This window comes from Uloborus diversus, chromosome 2 (assembly GCF_026930045.1).
Source record: "Uloborus diversus isolate 005 chromosome 2, Udiv.v.3.1, whole genome shotgun sequence".
NCBI classification, from domain to species: domain Eukaryota; kingdom Metazoa; phylum Arthropoda; class Arachnida; order Araneae; family Uloboridae; genus Uloborus; species Uloborus diversus.
Genome location: NC_072732.1, coordinates 57,217,069 through 57,240,277, shown reverse-complemented (window position 1 = coordinate 57,240,277; position 23,209 = coordinate 57,217,069). Strand labels below are relative to the sequence as shown.

The following is a 23,209-nucleotide window of genomic DNA, read 5'->3' as shown; positions in this document are numbered from 1 at the left end:
CGGTTTTAGGGAGAGGGGGGAGAAAAGTTGGTAAATTAGTAGTTTTTATCAGTTTTTCGGATATATTTAAAAAACTATTCCATTTAGCAAGAAAAGTGCAATATACAAAATAATCTACATTAAATTGCAAACAGAATGGTCCTGTGCATAAACTTGTTAAGCGAATGATTCCAGAGTTACAAAAGGTGTAAAAGTAGGCATTTTTTGTATTTTTTCAGATTTTTGGAAAAATGAACTATGTAAACAGAAACAACTAAACAATCTCATGAAAAAGTAATTGTACCCTTGTACCTGTATTTTAGTTTTAATCTAACTTTTAATATATTAACGGGGGAGGAAATTTGAAATATCGGTGAAACTGGGGATACAACATTACAACAATACGTTCTGCAGCTAACCAGGAATAACATTCCTTCATAGTGTGCGCTTGCAAAGACGAATGCCTCTGTAACTGCAAAGTACAAAAACAGTGGTCTAAATCAGTGTTTTTCAATCGGTGTGCCGCAACATGGTCATTGGTGTGTTGAGGTATTTTCAGAGTTCTAGAAAAAGGAAGAACAGTGATACATTTTACTTGTGCAAGAAATCAGATACAATGTTGCTTGCTTAATTAACTGCCATCCTGCATTGAAAATCGCACACCAACCGTGAAAGATTTATTTCACCAGCGTGTAATGAAATAGTAAGGGGGGAAAGATAGTTTCCGATGCAATAAATGAGGAGGTGGACCAGAATATCAACTTTAGACAATGCTTGCAAGCGACAAATTAATGACATGACAGCCACAACAATAAAATATTTGTTTATAATCCACTAATAGATGGAATTTCTTTATTCAATGTTGATGAATCAACACACATAAAAGGTACACTACTCTTGCTAATAATGACAGCATTCAAGATCATTATATTTTTGCAAAGAATTTTCTCAGCTTGCAACTGGAGATAAAATACTACAGCCAAATAAATAAACTCCAACGGGATCCATTGTTATAACTGCACTGGTGTTCCAATGATGGAGCAGTTGCAATAATGGTAAATGTCGAAGGGTTCAAGCTGAGTTCATAAAATCGAAATCCAAGTGTTCAAATCAGTTTTATCCATTGTGAAACTCTCCTGGCAAACAATATGCCGGATCAGTTGAAGTCAGTTGTGGTTGAAGCCATAAAAACCGTCAAATTACAATCAAGACTACTAAATTCTCACATTGGCATTGTATTTTCTGAAAGCGCCCTCTCCCCCCCCCCCCCCCGCCTGAAAAATTGGTGGTTGTGGTGGCTCTTTGGTGAAAAAGTTATCACAGGGGTGCAGAACACCACTCCCTGCTTCATCACACGGTGGTTCGTTGGTTTTTGAGAAGCAAGTTCAAGCTAAGAATTTTTGAGTTGAGGGAACAAAGTACAAATTTCTGATGATTCATGACAACACGAAACATAGCAGTTTGCTACAAGGCAAATTTTGTCTGAAAAAACAAGCATACTTGACTGATATTTTTGAGAATCTTAACCAACTGAATAGAAGAATTCAAGGACGCGGTGAGACAGGGCCGTCCGAAGAGCTGATGGCGCCCAAGGTGAAAGTTTAATCCCCCCCCCCCCACTATACACACAGAGAAACCAAGTTAGTTGTAACATTAGTGCATAATATGCGTGAACACGTCATACTTGACTTTTTTACATATTAATGAACAGAACAATCAGAGGGCTATGCATAATGCAAATTAAAACACAAGCAACGAATCTGTTTCTAATATTTGTGAAACATTAATACCCAAAACCTTTTCGAAAAATGAAAATATTAAAAATTCCAAATATTTATCTTGTAAAATGTTATCCCACTAGATAAAAAACAAACAATTAAAACTGAATTAGTTTCTCATATTAAGCAAACTAAGAACACGAATAAATAATTTGCTGATTATAAGTAGAAAATGCATTTATTGAAGAGTTTTTTTAGTTTTACTTGTACCAACTTAATACCTTCTTCATATATGTTAAAAATAAAGATGTCATTCTCTTGCATTAAATATTTCAGTTTTAGGGGAAAGCCCACACATACTCAACAACATCGAAAATTGCTCACAATTGCGTGTTTGGAGCTCTAATTTCAAAAATTACTGGCCCTAATATTACAAAATGTGGCCTCACAATTGCATTTAAAGACTTGAGTTTAAGACAATATTCGTGCAAGGGTCTCCATACCGCTTTTCTTTATAATAACACAAGCAATGGGTTTTTTAAACAACACTTACAAAACATTTAAGTTGAATAGCCCCTGAATGTTAAACATTGTTTAAATTTTTTGGACCATAATTTTGAAAAAAATTCCAGGGAAATGCTCCAGATCCTCCTATCCATAAAATCTTCAAAGTTTGTCTAAAGTTGCATTTTTGAAACTTCCATTTTGAAAACTTGCAGGTGCGAGAAGGAATTGATTTTAATCTAATTAAAAAACAATCGATCAGAAAGTCTCAGAGTCCCTTACCCCAACGTCAATAATCATGGCCCAAAATCGCGTTTTTAAGGCTAAAATTGTGTTTTTAAAACTTGAAGATTCAAAATTTTGACCAGACCCACCCCCCCTTTTTATTATGAAAAAAAATTTTTTTTTTGTTTTTAGTTCTCTCAATGTGCCCCCCCCCCCCCCTCCTAAAACTTTCTCTGGTTAGTCCATGCACACAGGGAAAAAATTCAAGCAAATTGGGTGGGAACTCGACAAAGGCTGCTTCAATGATACAATGGAAACAAATGTTTTGGTGACTTAGAGAGAGGAGTATTTTTGCGCCCTATGAGACACAAAATGAGGGGGCGCCGCAAAGCGCCCCTCATTTTATACGATTGGGGCATTTTATATGATGAGGGGTGCTGTAAGGTACAGCCCTGCGGTGAGATTGTTTTTATGTATGGCCAAGCTAAATATATTAAAATCAAAAATTCAGCTGTGCAGAGAGGGATTAGAGCATGGCTCACTGGACATGTTCAAATGGACCAGCTACACACATTCTGAAAGAAAAGCTATTGAATGTGGAGACAGAACATTTTGCAATGATTTTAGAACAATATGACTGGATTTGTGATCCATTGAAGCATTAGCAAAGAACTTTCTTGAAGGCATGAGAAAAATTTATATAGACCTCAGGAGCAACTGCTCTTTAAAACTGAGGTGCAGCAAAGTGCCTTTGGATGCATATTGGCTGTTAGTAAAAAAAGTACCTAAAAATCTCTGATCACGCTGCTCACAAGCTGTTACTCTTAACATTTTAAAAGAGCACATATTTGTGAAGTGGGGTTCTTAGCATTGTACTTTTCAAGAACAAAATATCATGTCTAGATCCTTGATTTAAAAACTATCTGTAGCTCTTGCCAACATAAAATTGGGTAAGAAGCGCCACTGTCCCTCAGGAATGGCACTTGTGTCTCAGTCATGCTAAGTGAACGTTTGGGACTTGCTGGCCATAATAAGCACGAAAATTTATGATGAACTTTAAATCAATTTCTAAAGAAACTGAAATGTTTCAAATATTTAAAAGATTAATTGTTATATCCATATGGAACAATATTACGGATGGAATTGTTATATCCATATGGAGCACGATCCATATTGACATATGAAATTTAGTTTAGTATGCCGCAAGGATTGAGCCAACTATCAAGTGTGCCTTAAAGAAAAAAAGGTTGAGAAGCACTGGTCTAAAATGCTTAAGAATGTGTGGTAATTGCTCAGGCCTAGGATGTGATAACAGGGACACTAATATCATAAACGAAGGTCTTAAAGAGGAGGGTGCAATGTTTGAAGAGGGCTGAATACTGGAGGACACTTTCAATTAAGAAGTCCCATTTAATATTCTACATTTTCTATTCAGTATTACTACTAAACTAAGTTTACAAATTTCAAAACGTTTTAAAAAATATGGTTGTAATACACAGTAAAGTATGCCTCTTTTCCAAAGAAAAACCTTCAAAAAGCTGCACTTACAAAATAATATGATTAAAAATAACTTAATTGTAAACGTAATTATTATGCAGGTGAAATTTTTATATTTTAAAATCATCTATGTTGAAAAGATATTCATTCTTAATGCGGCACTAGGTTCGGGTTTCTCCGTACCGCTGGCGCTGTGGACATCTCTTTTCCCTTAAAAAAAAGCACCCCTTGAGTAGGCGGTGAGGTTGTCGTTCCTTCAAGGGCTTATCACTAACATACCTGCGACCCTAAAATTGCAATTTGCACTTACAAAGCAAAATCAATATAAAAAAAAATTGTTTCCTTAGTGATAATGAATATTTTTTCAAAAAAAAAACCTAAAAAAATACAAAATTTTTCTACTTTTACATCCTCCGTAACTCTGGAACCATTCACTTAGCAAGATTATGCACAGGATCATTTTGTTAGCATTTTATTGTAGATTACTTTGTATATTGCACTTCTCATGCTTAGTGGCATAGTTTCCTAAATATTTCAGAAAAGCTGATGAAAACTACCAATTTGCCAACCTCTTCCCCCCCCCCCCCCAAACCCAACGCTCAAAATGGTGTAACTTTTTACCAAACAATATGTGGATTGTATAGAACGATTTGAAGTTGGAGGAAAACTTTTACTATGGATGTTGAGGTTAGGCCGTTTTTTGGACTTATTGCACTGTACTAAAGGACTGAATCAATTTTCAACCCCTTCACATCTATCACTAAAAAGTTTTCTTGAAGTGAAATCACTTTACACCATTTATAGTTATGGAAGTTTCATCATAAATGCTTTCATAATGCATTTTTATTTTAAAGAAAAAATAATTTTTAACAAGCGTAACTTGCTAAAATTAGGGTGTATGTTTGTTACTACAGTTCACTAGTGAGCATTTGCTTTTATTGTCAAGTTTACTTAACTAGTAGAAAGTATTGATAAGAAACATCTGGTGCTCTCAGAGTTCACTATAAACACATTAAAGCATTTTAAATACATTTGCATAGCTTCCAAGATTGAAAAATTAAAATTAGGGAGACTTAAGTGAAACATTAGGGAAATTTTGCATAAATCAGTTAAAAGATAAAAGTTTGAGCGCAAAAAGAATTTTCAAAATTTAAGTGGAGATCTCAGAAATCACAGGACCCAAAATTCGGCGTTCAGAAATTTGCCAGGACAATTTTCATACATGTGTATGAAAACGTTTCGTTTTTTTAAAAGCAATTATTTTATGGTACAGATTTTTTCAAAAATTCTAATCATTGGAAAATCCCTTTTTTGGGAGGGGGGAGGATTGGGGGTTGGGGGTCCTTGTTTTGATGAAAATTTTGAGACATCTTATCAAAATTTGGGAGTCTTTCAAACGCTGGGATAGTTGGCAGCTATGATAACTCTCCCAAATCCTGACATCGTAAAACTACATGTGGTAAAGAACAGTCGGACCGTAATTTAGCAAATTTATCGAGACCATAACTTTCATAATATTGGGGTACGATTTTTTTTTTAATTGCACTTACTTTATCTAAAAGCCCTAATGAGTAACTGCACAAAAATATCCATACTACATAGTTAGAAAGTCTACAATTTTTATTCAACATTCCGCAACTTATTACACACTAGTTAATTAAAAAATTTGTTGTACTGAGTAATAGATATTACCAATTTCCTTGATACTTGACTTGAATTTGACGTTATGGAGAGAAGAAAATATTTTGTCACTTACAGCCTGCTGCATGAGATATGTTTTTACGGTTTCCATTCTATGAAAAGCATTAGAAAAAGTAAGTTTTAATGCGAGTTTCATTATTGCTTTCTGCGACCGAATGGATATTCATTGGTTGCCCACTCGTTCATCAAACATTGCTGATTACAAGAAAAGTCTTTTTCTGCTTCCCACAAGATATATATATCATTTGGAAAGCAATACAATATTTCCTAAATCAAATTAACAAAAAAAAATTTTTTTTTTTTTTTTGGCTGTTAAAATAATTTGTTAATTCAGGGTTTATTATTCGGTACATAGGGAGTTTTGCCTTCATTTAAGGGAAAAAGAAAAATTGGCTAAAATGCGAAATTCGTTAAATCGGGGTCTGACTGTATTACAGTTAAGCGATTACTCTTTAGACATATAAAAACTATGCTACACGCAAAATATATATTTTTTCTTTTTAATAGTCCATGATAGAAACTGTGGCTTTGAACTTGATTTCAGCATGCTAAAAATGCACCAAAAACTTTTAGTCCGTGAGTTCTTTTGATTTTTATCTTTTATCTGTCTACAACTTTATTCTTTTACTTTAATTGTAAAAGCAGAAATGGAAAAAAAAAAAAAATACGTTTTTTGAGGACTTTTCTTAAACAGTTCAGTAACTTTAAATTTCTTCAATTATACTTCAAAATTAGCGGAAAGGGGGGCTCATGTGGACCTTTGTTATTGTATACAAAAAACTAACATTTTTCATGTTATTTTTTGAAATCTTGTTGCAAATCATAATCTTACACCCAATCCTTTCAAAAATACATGGATTTGACAACATTATGTTTAAAACATGCAAAAATCGTCCACATGTGCCCCTACATAGGTTACATTTGGGCACGCTTGGGGCATATTTGGACACCATAAATAAAACATTATAAATAATTTAAAATGTCAATGAAAAATGCCTGAAATTCACATGAATTCACTCTTTTATTCCTTGGTCTTGAAAGAAGAAAGATTTAAACCTCATATAGCTATTTGTCTTTCTTCAGTTGATTTTATTATTTCTCCAAGCATTAGGAAACTTTTTGTTTAAAACTTCTGCACAGCTAATTGCAAGCATTCAGGCTTAAACATGGAACAAGACAGATCATACCTATTTGAAGCGATTTTATAAAGTACAAGGATGATATTGACTGCCATACTTCCATCCAAATAAAACTAAACAGCTTATACACAAGCAAAGAATGAAAACGGATCTTTGTTAAGTTATTCAAAAATTATTTTAAGCACTCTATTTCTTCAAATTTGTGTAATAACTTATAGATATAACATTAAGGGAACATTTAGACTGTCCATATGCAGACTGTCCCCTCCTCAAAGCAGTGTCCAAATGTGCCCATTGTTAGATGCTTATAATTTTGTTAAACCCAGCCTAGTAGAAATTCCTTTTGACAAATTTGATTAATAAATCCTTACATTCAAAAAATAAGTTATTTACTTTTACATAGTTAATTTTTATAAATCAACATAAAGGTGTTTTAATTAGCATCAAAAGAAATCGAGCATAAATCACTTTTTAAGTTTAAAAACAGCTTGATTGATATAACTAGGCAAATTTTCCTGCCACTTGCTTTAAATTTTCTAGGGAAGTGAATCATAGTGATAGCATTAAAGTATAATTCTTCTCATAATTTTTGTGAGCAATCACGATTGCTTATTGTTCTCATTTGACCGTTTTTGTGTCCGTGCCTTTTTCAGCTTGGACCAGGTGGCGTCTGCAGCACCACCGCCCACCGAACTCTGCAGGCGCGGCTCCGAGCACTGCCTCCTGGAATCCGTTTCTCTTGGTCGGTAGCGTCCATGTCCTACACACACGCACACTCATACACACACACGCTCATACACACACACGCCTACGTGCATACACACAGCTCTACAAACAAACACAAGCCTACACATGCACGCACGCGCGCCTTCACACGCACACACACACACAACTATACACACGTAACCGCCCAGGAGGAGGGGCAGGCTTGAGGGGACAGGAGCTGTTTCTAGAAACAATAACCCCCAATGGGCAGGGTCCTGTCGCAACTCATGATTGCGAAAAACATAACTTGAATTCAAAATTTCAGAATTCAAGTTCATTTTCATTTTTTTTTTGAGCTATCACGATTGCTTATTGTTCTCATGTGACTGTTTTTTGGCGTCCTATCATTTTATTTCCCCGCCAGCACCCTCTGCAGCGCCACCGTCCACTGGCCGCCTCACGTTGCTGCTCCTATAGCGAAAACAGTCTCCAGGTTGTGCTCATATCCTACACGCACACACATACATACACACACCTACACACACATACACCCACCTGCACACACACACACAAACACACATCAACACACACACATGCACACACACTCATGCTTGCACACAGACACAAACATACACGCATACATACACACACACACACCTACTCACACATGCACACACACTCATGCCTGCATACAGACACAAACACACACGCACGCATACACATACCCACACACTTATGCCTGGGCACAAACACACACCCCTACATACACACACACACTTGTGATTGCAAAAAACATAATTTAAATTCAAGAACCCAAAATTCAAATTAATTTTTTTTAGCAATCACGATTGCTTATTGCTTTTATTTGACCGTCCTTGGCGTCTGGTTCCTTTTTCAGCTGGGATCAGGGACACCAGCATCACCGCCCACTGGCCTCTGCAGGCGGCACGGCGCGGCTGCTCCGGTCCTGAGCTATACGCTTCTGGTCGGAGGCGTCCACGTCCTACGCACATGCGCGCTCATACACACACACACACGTCTTTACACACATACACACAAGCCTACACATGCATGCACGCGTGCTCATACACACACAAGTCTTTACACACATACACACAAGCCTACACATGCATGCACGCGCGCCCACACATACACACACGCTTGCACGCACACACACAACTATACACACGTAACCGCCTAGGAGGAGGGACATGCTTGGGGGGGACAAGAGCTGTTTCTAGAAATAATAGCCCCCAATGAGTAGGGCCTTGTCGCAACTCGTGATTGCGAAAAATATAATTTGAATTCAAAATTTTAGAATTCAAATTAATTTTGAAAATTCGAAAAGTTTTTTTTTTTTTTTTTTCAATTTAGAAAAATTGAGCTATTGCTCCTGTTCAAATGTGCTCTTTCACCCCTATAGTAAAAGCATATTCTATCTCTTTTGAAGTTAACTTTGAAAAAAAATTATCTCAAACAAATCATAATAGAAGTAATGTGAGAAAAATCAGATTGAAAACCAACCATGAATGTTCAAGAACGGCCTCCACTTACAGTAGAGTGATCTAAGAATATAAGAATAACTGTACGTGTTGCACCTCATTACTAAATGAGTTTAAAAGATTTATTCATTTTAAACATTAAAAAATTGAAAAATACCTGTTCCATCCAGGAAAACATCTTGTTTATCTTCCATAACATGACGCACTAAATGATCAGCAAATCTAAGGTCTTCTGTAGTTAAATGCAATTGTTTTTTTAATTCGGGATCTACAATTTCTATTTTACCATCCTCAACCTGCATAAAACAAATAATTTTGTATACTTAATATTATTATTGTTTGTGGGTTCAGTTGTGTATTCTTTATATAAATGTTACACTTAAAAAAAGACATAATTACACACAAAAAAAAGCAGAAAAAATATGAAGCAATATTTTACATCAAACAACTGTTTTGTCGCAACTGATCAAGGTTAGCCTTGAACTTTTATTTTTCAACTTTTCCTCCCGCCCACCGCTTTCCGGATTTGAAGTGAACTGAGCGAGAAATAAAAATAAATAAAATTGATGGAACACAAAAAAGATTTTTTATGCAGTCCAATTTGTAAATTTGTTATTTGAAGCTGTAAATATTTTGTTAATATATTGAGTTTTCTTTTAGATAGTACTGTGCATTTTCTTTAGTCAATTTCAATAACTCTTTAAGCAATTAAAGATGCAAACGCATAAAAAGAATAAGCAAAGGGTAAGATTTTTACCAACAATTTCAATTTAAGATACCAATTAGTACATTTTAAAGATTTCAATGGCAAGATGAAAAAGCATTTTTAAGCTACTGAATGAAAATTAAAAAAAAAAGGCTTAACAGAAATCCTTGACACTGGCTTTAGGCACAATATAAAGGAATAAAAGGAGAGAGCAAAATTGAAAACTTTGTGCCAGCAAAAATATACTGTTTCAAAATCTTAAGATTTTACAGATCAATGAACTACAGAGTCCCAAAATTCAAAAGACCCAAACCCCAGAGAAAACTTTTATTTGCTCAACTGTAATTATCATTAATCAATTTTAACTGTCAATAATCAACTATTATTTGTTGAAAACACAGTATTTACAAATTAATTCAATATTTCTTTGATGCCTCAAGTCATGCACAATATTTGCGTTTTCCTGCAATTGTACAGCAATCTTTTAGCATCTGCTTTCAGATTAGATACTACTTTCCTCTTCCTCATTAGTATGCAATATTGAGATAAATTTTAAAACTATTTTAGCATAAATATGATTTATTTGCTGTTTTAATCAGCATAAGCTACATTTGTCCCACAATACATTCATTTTCACTATTTTTCTGAGTTAGGTTTAAAAATCCTAAAAGTTCAGAAACCCAGTTATGCCGTAGTCCCAAGTATTCCCAATTTGGGGTCCCATACTGTCTTGGATATTACAATTAAGTGCTTGGCTGTTTAAAGCAAGGATAACTTATGTTATGACTAGTATAAAGTTAATCTTCAAAAGAAATTTGTTAACTGCCAAAAACAGCCACTCCAGCAAAAAAAAGTGATATTGACTGTTGCCAAAACAGGCCCTGAAATGTACGTTCAAAACATTTTTTTCCTCACAATCTGATTTGAGTGGACTAATATCTTTAACCGAAATATATGCACACTAGGGTTAAGACTTAAAAGTTTTTGCATTTTTTTTATCTGCTGCTGTGGTTGCAATAGTTGAACTTTTGTATCCTAATTAGTAAAAAATTGTTATTGCAGCTGTGCCTGAAAAAACTTAGTTAAGTGAAGTAAAAGTATGGTGCTGTATCCTGTAGCAAATTAAAATATAGAATCCATAATAGAATAGTTTTGTTCATGAGAAAATGGCTAATAAAATCTGTTGAATAGCTTTGAAAAAACATCATTTAAAACTTTATGAGAAATTTTTATAAGAGGACAGAAAAAATCTCCCAGGTACTTGACTCCGAGACATTTGACAGTGTGGCAGAATCAAGGAGGAGTAATTGATGGTTTCTGAATTTTGAGGGTTAACAAATTCCATTCTTTTAATATTGATCTTATTACTATTGCTTACTTATTTAAGGTTTTCTTCAAATGATATAATTTTTAAAAACTCATGCCTGCTCTCAGAAACAAGCTGTTGCTTAAGTAAAACAGAACGAAAGCTGAAAAAATATTCCATAAAGAAGCTTTTTTGGGATTTGTACTTATTAGAACGACAAAAAGTTCAGTTTTCTGCCACATGTGAAAAAAAATTGTTTTTTAAATCATAAGCTTGATGCACACGTATTATTAGCAATATCAATGCAAATTGATCATGAGATCTAGGCGTAAATCGACATACAAAGAGTAAATTGCAATTATAGAATAAAATTATAAGAATTCTCAAAAACAAAATTAATACATTTTTGAAAAGACATTGTAGTAACATCTTTTCTAATACTTAATAGGAATATAAGAACTTTTTTCCAGAATTTATACTTAAAGAAAAGTTTATATGGGTCAAAATTTTGCTTTTGGATGCATATTAAAAACTACATGTACAGTTTGTGTACACGACAATTTAAATACACAACAACTTGTTCATGCAAAACAAATGCGTTATTTTGACTTTCTACTTGAAATTAGCTGAGGAAATCTCAAAACATTTAATCTTAAATCTATGTATATATATAAATATTAGGGTGGTCCTTATTTTTGAAGTTGCAGATATTTTACGCGATGCCCGCTCAATTTGTTCCATTATACAAATAAATGATCCTTGCAAAATTTTAAGTCAATCCATGAATATTAACACGTGCCCCTAGGGCCCCGTCCTTTTAGTTTCGAAGGAAAAATTGGATTTTTCTCATTTTTATGTAAAAATATTCTAACGTTTTATATGTAAAGTAATTTTGAACCTCAATAGGTGCTGCTACTTCCAGACTAACCATTCTCTCACTTTCATTCTGTAAAATTTAACATGTTACAGAGGGTACATGTACACCAATGGCCTTGGGTCAAGTGTACCGCTTTTCTGCGCTTGTTCCAACCAAGCGGCAGGGGAATGTTTCCTCCCACCAATATGGACACAAGGGATTCCATAGGCCATTAATGAATGGCCTAGGCCATTAATGAATGATCTTTGACAACAACAAATTGCCTCCTCCAGGCTTTGGGGGTGTTGATTTACAAAATTCCCTGTGTATGTAATAAGTGTGGCAAATAGAGTCGCAAGGTTTCAATGCTATAAATATAACTAATTGCAATTATATTTTAATTCGCTGTTCTTTAGTTATAAACATACCTAAATTCTTATGCAAATTTCAATTTTTAAAATATAAATTTCGAAAAATCCTCGATTACTCCTAACATAAAAATATACTGTATTTTACATAGCTAAAATACAAATTTAAAAAAAATATCCAGACCGGAACAATGTAGAAATCTATAAACTAATTTTCTTCTATTTTAGTACATAGTTCTTTATTATCATCAAATTCTTGTGATTCACAAGATTTAGAAACCGAAATGGGTATCTTTCCTAACCTGTTGAACTTTTATTACCACAATGCAAAAAAGCTTGCCAACTATTGATATCATCTCTCCTTTCATCACTGTTAGACAAATACCATATTAAGCAGACTTGCCAACCTTATGAAAAGAAAAAACGGGAGATCCAGTCAAAGCTTTAAGGGAGAAAGAGGGAGATTTTAAACGATGCTATAATAAGTAAAAAACACTGTTATAACAAGTATTTATTTAATTTTTTCATGAAAGAGAATTCACTCGTATAATCGCTCTTTTTGTTTGTAGATTTTTTTTTTTCAGACATCGCTAAAGATGAATGTTAAACTACAACGCACGCTGTAGATCAAGATGAAAACACGCGGCGCAGTTAGCATGCGTCTGAAAACTGAATGATACCGCGAAAACAGCAACGGCGCATGCGTGAGATAGAAGTGGAAGTGCGAACGTAGAGTTAAACCAAAATACCATCTCCGGAAGCATTTCGGTCGACACTCCGAACGCACCCATCGGATGTTTGCCACTCACCTTGCGTTCGACGAACCTCACCGGTCGATCGGTAAGTAACCGGTTACTAACTGCAGCGTTCTATGATCAACCGGTTACCGCATCCGTTGCCATTCTAAGCAGTTGATTGGTTGATTGGAGCACGTGATCATTAGCTGTCACGTGATTAACTAACCGGTCGTGCTCGTCGAATGTGAGCTCACTGAGCAGTGCGGGTTTGCTCTGCTAGCCACGCCATCTATTAGGGCTGTGAGTAACTATTTTAAGGAAGAAAATTAAGTTTAATTTAAAAAAAAAGAAAAAAAACAAAAAAAATTAAAAAAACGGGAGAAATGGATACTCAAACGTACAACCGGGAGAATGGAGTAAAAAACGGGAGTCTCCCGTGAAAAACGGGAGAGTTGGCAGGTCTGTATTAAGGATAAAGATTTTGTTCATTTATTTACAGTCTATGTAGATGCAGAAAATTTAAATCCAAATGACCTAGTGATCAATCGTACATTCCTTAAGAGAGCAAAAGAAAATCTTCGAGAGGTAAAATTAAATTTCATGAATTTAAATTTAGATTTTGTAGTTATTCACTGGGATACAAAGCTACATCCATATGTATCTGGGAAAAGAACGCTGACAGGATTACTGTGATAGCTTCAGGTCCTAATATTGAACAGCTACTCGGAATTCCTTAGATATTTCTTCAGTTGTATACGATATCTTAGATGATAGCTCTTTATTGCTAACTTCTCTAGCTGTAGTGTTAGATACAACGATTTGCAATACCAACTGTATAAATGTATAAATTGCGCATGCAATTTTTTAGAGCAAAAACGGAACGGTGATATATTACATTTGGATTGCCATCATCATACACTTAAAATCGTACTGCACAGTGTGTCCTTAAAGTCTTTCTCATTTCTAGATTAGATATTCAATTATTTAAGAGCTTCAAAACTTTGTGGATAGATCTCCATCATTCTGATTTTATAACATTTCAATCAAGTACACATAACACTTAAATTCTAAATGACAAAGTTGATGACATATTATTGTTCGTAAAAAGCGGAATTGAGAAAGATTACAGAGAATTCTCGTAACTTGTAATAAAATTTCCTGGTGCATTTCCTCCAACAGGGATATTGGCAGGTTTTCGGCAACCTGGAGCTTATCCCTGAGCCACATAGGTGGCTAAAGGAATTTTTGTTTGAAAATTTTTATATTTAGGAAACAATTTAAATTGACCTTACATGAAAAGAAAGCCCTTCAATGCTGTTTTACAAAGCTGTTTTAAATTAAATGCTGTATGAAGATATGGTTTTTCGCAGCAACCCAATCGAAGCTCCTTTGAATAATATAATATGTCTGAAAAACTAGCAGCATACAAAACGATGACAAGCATGCAGCAGAAGCAGATTGGAAAATTCATAAATCACTTATGGTATTTAGGGGATAAACTAGTAGCTTTGTCGGTAATAGATGAAGGAATTAACCTTGAAGATAGGAAATGACTAGTCTAAAAAATGCTTGTAATAAGGAACACGTCTCTAATGACTGTTCTAATATAATAACTAATTTCAGATAACAGTAGATGATTTGGAATACTTTTTTAGGAAAGATCTTCTTTATAGAATCAATTACGAGTCAACAAAACTGTTTGATAAGTTACAAATACTAAAAGGTTTTTTTCCTATTTGAGCCTGATTACGGCAAAATGAAGAAAGCTATTTAAAGGGAAGAGAGATCGTTAAAATACTGAAAATTGTGAATGATACAATTGAAAGAGGAGCACAATATTAATCGAAGAATTTCACAACTAATTTACCAAATATGAGTCACAAAAACAATTGATTTTACAAACCGTCCAAGACTAGCGGGAAAAATACACACTATCGAGATACATTGAGAAAAGCATACGATTAAGGAACGTTTCTAAAGCATTATTTCATTCTTATTTAACATAAAAACTTTAGATGATATAAAGTAATTAAAAAGATTAATTTTAGTGCTACCTCACTGTAAAAATATTTTGCAAACCTAGGAAAAACTATGTACTGGGTCTGAAGAAAAAAACTCGAAGATTTGTGAGAAAATTATCAAAAGTGTTAACGGCCTAGAGGCACGTGTTATTATTGACTGATCGAGTTCAAATTTTGCACACGTTACTTTTTATTTTAATGTCACAAAACTAGGGGGCGTCACTTGTTGAATTCCGAAAAAAAAAATTTCCCATATAAATAAGGACCACCCTAATATATATATATATATATAAATGAATGTTTGTCTGTATGTCATCCATGAACTCAAAAACTACCCGGCAGATTTGGCTGAAACTTTCACCGTTTGTTATTTTTGGTACAGGGAATGTTTATAGACCAGTTTGAAAAAAATCTGATCGATAGTTCCTTTTTTTATTCCAATTTAAGTCACAATCCATTGGATAAATACGAATAAAATTATCGGCTGCAGAAATTAATTCACATGAAAGATCTCATTGATAAGAAGTTAGCTGTTGCCATTTTTCTTGAGTTTGAACAAATAAATTCTTTCTTTATTGTTTTATGGCTTTTCATGCAACGGGGGGATTTAAAACTTTTTCTATTTGATATTTTTAGCGATTGATTGATCTTGCAAACTGCGTGAGTACAAAATTTGAGTATAGTCACGGCTTCACTTGATACCTGGACCGATTATTATGAAAATTGCTATATATATATATGTATTTTTCCACTGAGAAGGTGCATAATATGCTCATTGAAGCCACTCGCCACCAGGTGGCACTGCAGAGTAGCAACTTCTGCCCCGTTCAACCGATTGTCATGAAAATCAGTATAATGATGTATTTTTTTGTTGGCGTAGCAAAGCGCGTCGGGTACAGTTAGTGTGTGTATATATATATATATATAGACACTTGTTTTGGGGTTATAAGGAATGGACCAAAATTGAGCTTATTTATGTAACTTAACAAACAAAAGCTCATGTCAGATTTTGTATTTACAGAGTTTTTTTGACACATGCATTGCTGGGTCCATTATGATACCACCAAAAGGGCATAATCCATTGTGAACTAAACCCCCAGGTGAAACATAAGTACTGTCACACAGAGTATTAAAAAATGAAAAAATAAAGAAAAAGAAATGTTTAAAAGCGTAAAAACAAATCATGACTTACTTCAATAATGACATCAAACAAATGTTTCTTTTGTCTAAAAAGTATATTAGTAGCTCCAACAATGTAACCACGAATGGAGAGATCACTTAAAATATCCAAGAAAGGTAAGGATAAATATGGATGACAAAGCATACCCTGTTGAAAAGCACAACAAGTTATTTTTTGAAAGCCGAAAAAAGCATACTACAAATACTATGCATAGAGAATTAAAAGAACACAAATTTTTCTACTGAATTTCAAAACAGTATATTTATCAGTAGAAAAAGCAAAAATGGCTTCATTTCATAAAGTACAAATATGCAAAATAGTAAACAATTTGTGCATAATTTGATGTCTAGTAATAATTAAATATTTTAACTTTAATGAAAGTACAGTTGACTGAATTTTTGAACAAACATTCAACGTTCTGGGGGAATTTCAGGTTTCAAAATTTTTTGTACTACTGAAGGGATGTACAAATTGACTGCAATGGGCTACTTGTAGTCAATAATGCTGTTGCTGAGTTATCAAAGGTTTATCAAGTATCATGTAAATGTCAATTATATGTTTAGTTGAAAACAAAGGGTGTCATTCTAGGGGATCTATGGAGAATCAGGTTAGTAACTGATTTGGAAAACATAAGGTTACTACAACATGTCCTAAAATAGACTGAAGGTGTTTTTTTTTTCAAACTCATAACAGGAAAATGGTTAAGGTTCAAAAAAAAAAAAAAAACTGCAGAAAATTCATGAGACACGACATACTTTTTTCCACCCACAGTTTCTGGTTTTAGTTCAAAACATTTCAACATATGGTGCATCAAATACCATGAATATAAATCAAAGAAAAACTGAAAATCACTTCCCAATTTTTCGAAATTTTTAAGAAATGAAGGTACATTATGATATTTTCAAAGTGCCCACCATCGTTTCCAATTACTTGCTGGTCGACAAAACGGTTTTCAAAAATTCATAATGGAAAATGCTTAAGGGCAGATTTATTTGGTTTAAACCAAGTGTTTTTTTTTTTTTTTAACCATGCAGTTTTTTTCAAAAACTTCATCATTTTCCCCCAAATGCTTTCATAAATTTTACATATTATTGCAAAAAGTAAAATCTAATTGATGCAAAGTAACTAGCAAAGTTTTATAGATAAATTACAGATTTAATAAATGTAGGAACTTATATTTTTTTAAGGTAATGCAAGTTTGCTAAATAGCTTTTACTCTTTGTTTTGTTTTTTCTTTTTTTTAATCAAAGCAGCTTTTCTATTAGGTACATAAATATACAAGGTAGTTTTTCTAAAATAAGTAAAAATAGGTTTTCCAAAAAGATAAGTTTTTAAGTGTTTAAGCCAAGTAGCTCTTTTTTTTAAATTAATCAACTATCATTATTTTTCAGTACTTTGCATTTTAAAATAGTCCAAAAAGCATATTTCAGCCAAAACTTCATTTACTCCAGGGTTGCCACAGAAGTTCAAGAATGAAATTCCCTGACATTTCCAGGTTTTCCAGTCAATTTTAGAAAAAATTCCAGGATAATGAATGTTAAGTTACGTTATTTAATATCGACACAATATAATTTTTACTGTAAATAAACTTAATTTATTAACCATATAATGCTTTAAAACATTATCAAAATTTGGGTTAAGTTAAGACAAACTTAAAATTTAATTACAAATGCTTCGAAAGACCAGATATTTCGATATTAATACTTTTATTTTTAAAGCTCTGCAATTGTGTTGTGCAAAAGTTTGTTTCCCTTTCAATGCAAAAATTTTATTTTACTCAAAACTTTTCTGAATACTTTTTTTTAATTACTTTTATCTTTTAGATACTCATCGCTCCCCTATTGCTTCTCAAGAATTAATCTCCCGAAAAGGGGGGGGGGGAGCCCAGGGGCGGCATTTCAGCATTTCATTCAGGGGGTCGAGTGTTTTAAATATGAATTACCTAGTATGGAACAAAACACATATTGGCTAACAACAAGTAATCATGATATGGGGGGGGGGGGGGGGGAGAGCCCAGAAAAGGTATTTATTGATGTGAGATATTTTTTCAAAAAAAGTATGTATTTTTAAAGAGTATCAATGAAAACATACTATGCATTGAGAAGCTGAAATGTGTTTCTAACAGAAGAAAGTGATGAACACTCATTAAATAGAAACACTTAAAATATGAGCGTAACAATAGATGTAAAATACCAAGGCATTTTCTTGAGAAAATCATGCAGCCACACCACTGCACGGGCCTCTCATAACCAGGCTTGCCAAATGTCCCGGTTTTCAGAAAAAATCCCGGTGACCCAGCCGGTTTACCTTACGTCCAAGAAAAAGATAAATTGATTACAAATGACCAAAAAGAGTTTTAAAATAATTAACCGTGAAGGTATATTTAGGATAGTTACTTTATCATTTGTAATTTTAACTTGTAAAATTAATACCAGATTAGCTTATGAGGATTTTTACAAGATTAAAACCGTAAAAGACTCTAAAAAAGTACCATAAAATGAAAAGTATATCTAAATATTTGTAACTTTTTATTCTTCATTCAAAGTGTTTTTTCTAAATCAAACAAATTGTAAATATTTACATATAAGAAGTGAAATGTTCAAATTTTATCTGCTTATGGCATTTTTTTATCACCCCTGTTTTAGGCTCACAATTAGTAACCACTTATTCATAGCATTGGTAATAAACTGCATTATAAAACACTCCAAAAATCAACCAGGGGTGCGTACCATTTTGAATACTAGTGATGCTGAGGGAGGGGGGAGCATTCAGGTGTCCCGGTTGAACATTTCAGAAATCCGGCAAGCCTGCTCATAACCATTGGTACATCACACAAGAACGAGAGCATACAAGAACGAGATAATGGGGTCGTTTCCAAAATTTTAAAAGTATTTTTTTCTGAAAGAACGTGCTTAAAAACATAGGATCTAACCATTTTTTAAATAATTTGTTAAGTACAAAGTTACATCACAAATGGTGAAATGCTATTCTGTGTTGCCATTCACAGAGCAAAATATTTAACTCGCATCTTTACTCACGTGTATTGGCAATGATATGGTTGATAGCAAGCGTAGAGCACAATTTTATTTCGCTTCTTGATTATCATAACGTGGAAACACGATACAAAACGAGCCAAAGAGCATCATTTGTGACATCATCAAAACCACGCCTTATTTGCGAAATCGGACATTTTAAAAAAATTGTTGGGAAAATGAAAGAATTTTCTGGGTCCATGTAATTTTTTTTTGCTTATTCTATGAATTTCAGTGACTATAAGTACTACTTTTGACTGAAGGAAACAACCCCATTAGCCAATATGAGGAAATTAAGTCTTAAGACAAAATTAACCATGATTTTTCAGTTTTTTCTATTCTGAAAATGCCGGTCGAGGCTTGATAAATTTCTAATAATTTAAAAAACGGGAAACGCTTATGTCTGAAAATGTTTCGGGTTGCATCAACCATTACGGGAGTACCAGCAAGATTGTTTTTCTTGAACATTGATTTGCAGTTTACGTAAATTGAATTTGCTCATTTTTTATTATTCTTCTCGAAAAATTTGGGGGTGCCACCGCCCCCCTATCGACCCCCCCCCTATTTGCCACCCCTGGGGGAGCCAAAATATCCTCCTTGGGGTCGATCTCCCCCAAGTTGAGAACCGCTACGCTAAGGTCTACCTGTGGACTAATTTTGTATAAATTTGTGCAGTACTTCTTCAGATACAGCAATCACAAATAATGAGAAAAAATGTTTGATTGCTCAACCTCCCCTCTCCCTTTCTTTTGAGATATTGGCACCAAAATTGATTCCCCCTTTACGGTCATAGGTCATAAGAACCAATCTTTGTTTCATAATGCCCGTTACTTCCTGAGATATAGCAGTCACACATAACAGAGAAAACATTTGATTGCTCCACGTCCCTTGGAGGAATTTGCGGCAAAAACTGATGAGTTACCATTCACATGTGTACCGAATTTCCTTTGATTTCATGCAATAGTTTTTGAGCTAGAGTGACCACAAAAAGCCAGTCACACACATACAGACAGACATCTTCCAAAAATCATTAAAATGGACTCAGTACACCTCAAAATGTGCAAATCTGTTAAAATTCAAAAATGTTAAAGAATCGAATTTTTTTTCGACATATTAGCAACAAGAGAAAGGTTTTCCTTAAGCAACATTCCAAAAGTTTAATGAGCATGATTCATTTAAATTTCTAACTTATAAGAAAAATATAATTAAAAATACCTTAGTAAAAATGCAAAGAGGTAAGCCACACTCAGTGGATTCAATATCCAATATGCTTAAAGAATCTTGGATAGAATCGGCTACATCAAAAGTTTTTTGGTTCTGAGAGTTGGAAGCACTCCATCTTCTCACTTCATGGCTTTCATCAATTCTTTCTGATACAGTTGGCAAAACTGTAGATTTGCTACCACGCAAAGAAGAGACAACATTAGATATTCCATCACTAACAGCAGAAGCATTCTGATGATGACTAGCTTGTTTCACAAAGCTGGAGTCATCTTGAAATTCCAGAGATGAGTTCTTTAATTTGGTTTTGTCATCACCTTCTAATAATTCATTAATGGCATGAATCAATTTGTCTTCATCATTCACTTTGGTTTCTGTACCAGTTGAAGAAGTAATACTTGTTGCACTAGAACCAATATCAGGTGTTATATGATTGACTTTCACCCAACTGTCACCTTCAGTATCGCTACTGTTCTGACTGGATTTACTAGAAGTTTCAGAGTCTACAAATCCTAGTTTTTTGGTGGAGAGTGACTTAGGCCTAGAAATATTGCTACATTTTTGATCAATGTTTTCAGATTTATCATTTTTTTCACCAGTTTTATTTGATATCACAGGAATAGTGTCATTGTTATTTTTTGAATTACTAACATGATTGATACAGTCTAATGAGTCCTGCAAACCAGCACTAAGATTTGAAATGTTTGAGCATTGGTCGAAATTTTCAATATTATCTTGGCATGTCTCATTATTATTTTCTTTATATACTACTTCTATGTATTCATCAGTATCATTTATGGTTAAAAGTGGTGTGCTCCTTGATGACAGAGATATTGCAGATTCATTTAAACCTTTTTCAATCATTCCTACCAGCAAAAGAAAATATATTTTACAAACAAATCATATAATTTCTTAAGCATACAAAATTTATGATAAATCAGAAATATTTCAATGCACTAATTTTTTCACACTGCAATAATCATTGCAACTAAACTAGACACACTTGATTAAAAAAAATAACAATAAAAAATTCAGTGCAAATAAGATAACTAAGAATTCATGTTGGTTTTTTTAAAAATGCTATAATAGCGATACTCGCAAACCGCTTAAGCTGTGTTTAAAATTTAATGGAAGATACATGCAAGCCCATTTTTGCTTCTGTCACTGCCTGCATGATGTTTACGAATTTCACACATTAACGAGTACAATGTTTAATTGTAGTGTAAAGTGAAATCTTACCAAACTACTTCTAACGGTATTGGGAAAAAAAGACACTTTTAAAAAATACCAATTAACTCAAATTTGTTTCTGGAGAATTCAAATCACATAATTCACAACTGAGAATGATATAGAAACTTTTCAAAAACAAACAAAAGTAGCAGGGTCGTGTTGGTAAACGAAAACTTAAACACTTGCTGAGATTAGCAATAACTAGCAGAGCTTTTATTTATTTTTTTAAATATAATTATTTAACATTTTAAATGAAGTTAAACCAAATTTTGTGGCCTATTTTATTTACTCAGTGGTTTATTTTCAGTTTTAGTGAAACTTTTCAAGAAAATAGCAAAAGCAAGGAACATGACAAATTGGCAGTAAACTAACCACCCACTATTTTTCATAAAATTAGACTTAGTTCAAAAAAAAAAAAAAAAGTTTAAGTCAGTTGTCCTATTAGACCCTTGGCAAGTCCCATTAGACTCAAGATTTGAGGTCCAGTGGACAAAATGCATTTTATCAAAATAAATTAAATTCTTGTCATAAAAAATGCTATAATATCAAGTATTTATCTATGAAAAGAGACAAATTTGTATTATCTGCAAAAAAAAAAAAATTAAGAACATAAGATTTAGCCATTCTATGGTAAAAAATGCGTATGTCCAGTTAGTCTACAGTTTCCCCCTACAATTTAATTTTATTAAAATGTCTTACTTTACATCAATTAATAGATATCACTCAATATTCAAGCATTCAACATTGCTAAAAAAGGACAGAGAAAGTCACAAGACATAACCTTATTTCTTAAAGCTTTTAATCCAATGGATGAATTCAAACATATCACTTAAAAGAACATTGACAAATACGTCGTTCTGCAGTGTTCAGTTAGATGAAGGTCTACTTTAGGTAGGTGATGTTATACGAGAATGATGATATGGTAGATGATGGTATAGCATTTTGATTTTGTTTCAAAAATTAGATGATTTCTTGAGATTTCTTGTTGGATGATTGGTAAACAGTATACTTTTAAGTAATACCATGTAATTTAAGAAACATATTAAATTTATGTTTAAAAAGTCAAAATTCTTAATTTGATAAGAAAAAAGTATGTAACAATGCTTATTCTAATTAAATTACATGAAATATCCATTCACTTTAATCTTCACCATATTTTTCAGGTTCCTTCACTTAAATGTAAAAATGCGTAATCGAGGAACTTTAAATAATAATTTCACGTATGTTCTCATTGTAACCTTCATGGTATAACAATATTTCATTCCTTGAAGTAAAATTTCTCTTAAAATGCATTATGCTTTCGTTATTTTAAAATCTTTTTTACACCATAAAATGCTGGCCACATTTGTGTAATGTACAATTATGAATTTCAATACTTACCAGGCATCAGAGAGCACAGTGTGAGTATAGTAGAACATAAGTTTTTAACAGGTGCTTTGTAAAACAGGACCTACAGAAAAATGAAATATCAAACGATTTTAGTGTAACAAAAGAAAAAGAACCAGATCACGTTGACACAAAAATTTTGCAAAGAAATGCAAGATACAATTTTCCTCTTTATATATACATCAGTGGAACTCCA

The 23,209-nt window shown here is 33.3% G+C and overlaps 1 protein-coding gene across 1 annotated transcript in view; it reads right to left on the bottom strand.

Moving 5' to 3' along the window:
• The window catches only part of LOC129217056 (late secretory pathway protein AVL9 homolog), a 60,348-nt gene that overhangs the window by 27,308 nt on the left and 9,831 nt on the right, over nucleotides 1–23,209 (bottom strand). Inside the window, 4 exon segments of the mRNA XM_054851301.1 lie at nucleotides 9,128–9,266; nucleotides 16,157–16,291; nucleotides 20,392–21,263; nucleotides 23,008–23,077. Coding sequence (XP_054707276.1) covers nucleotides 9,128–9,266; nucleotides 16,157–16,291; nucleotides 20,392–21,263; nucleotides 23,008–23,077 — 1,216 coding nt within the window.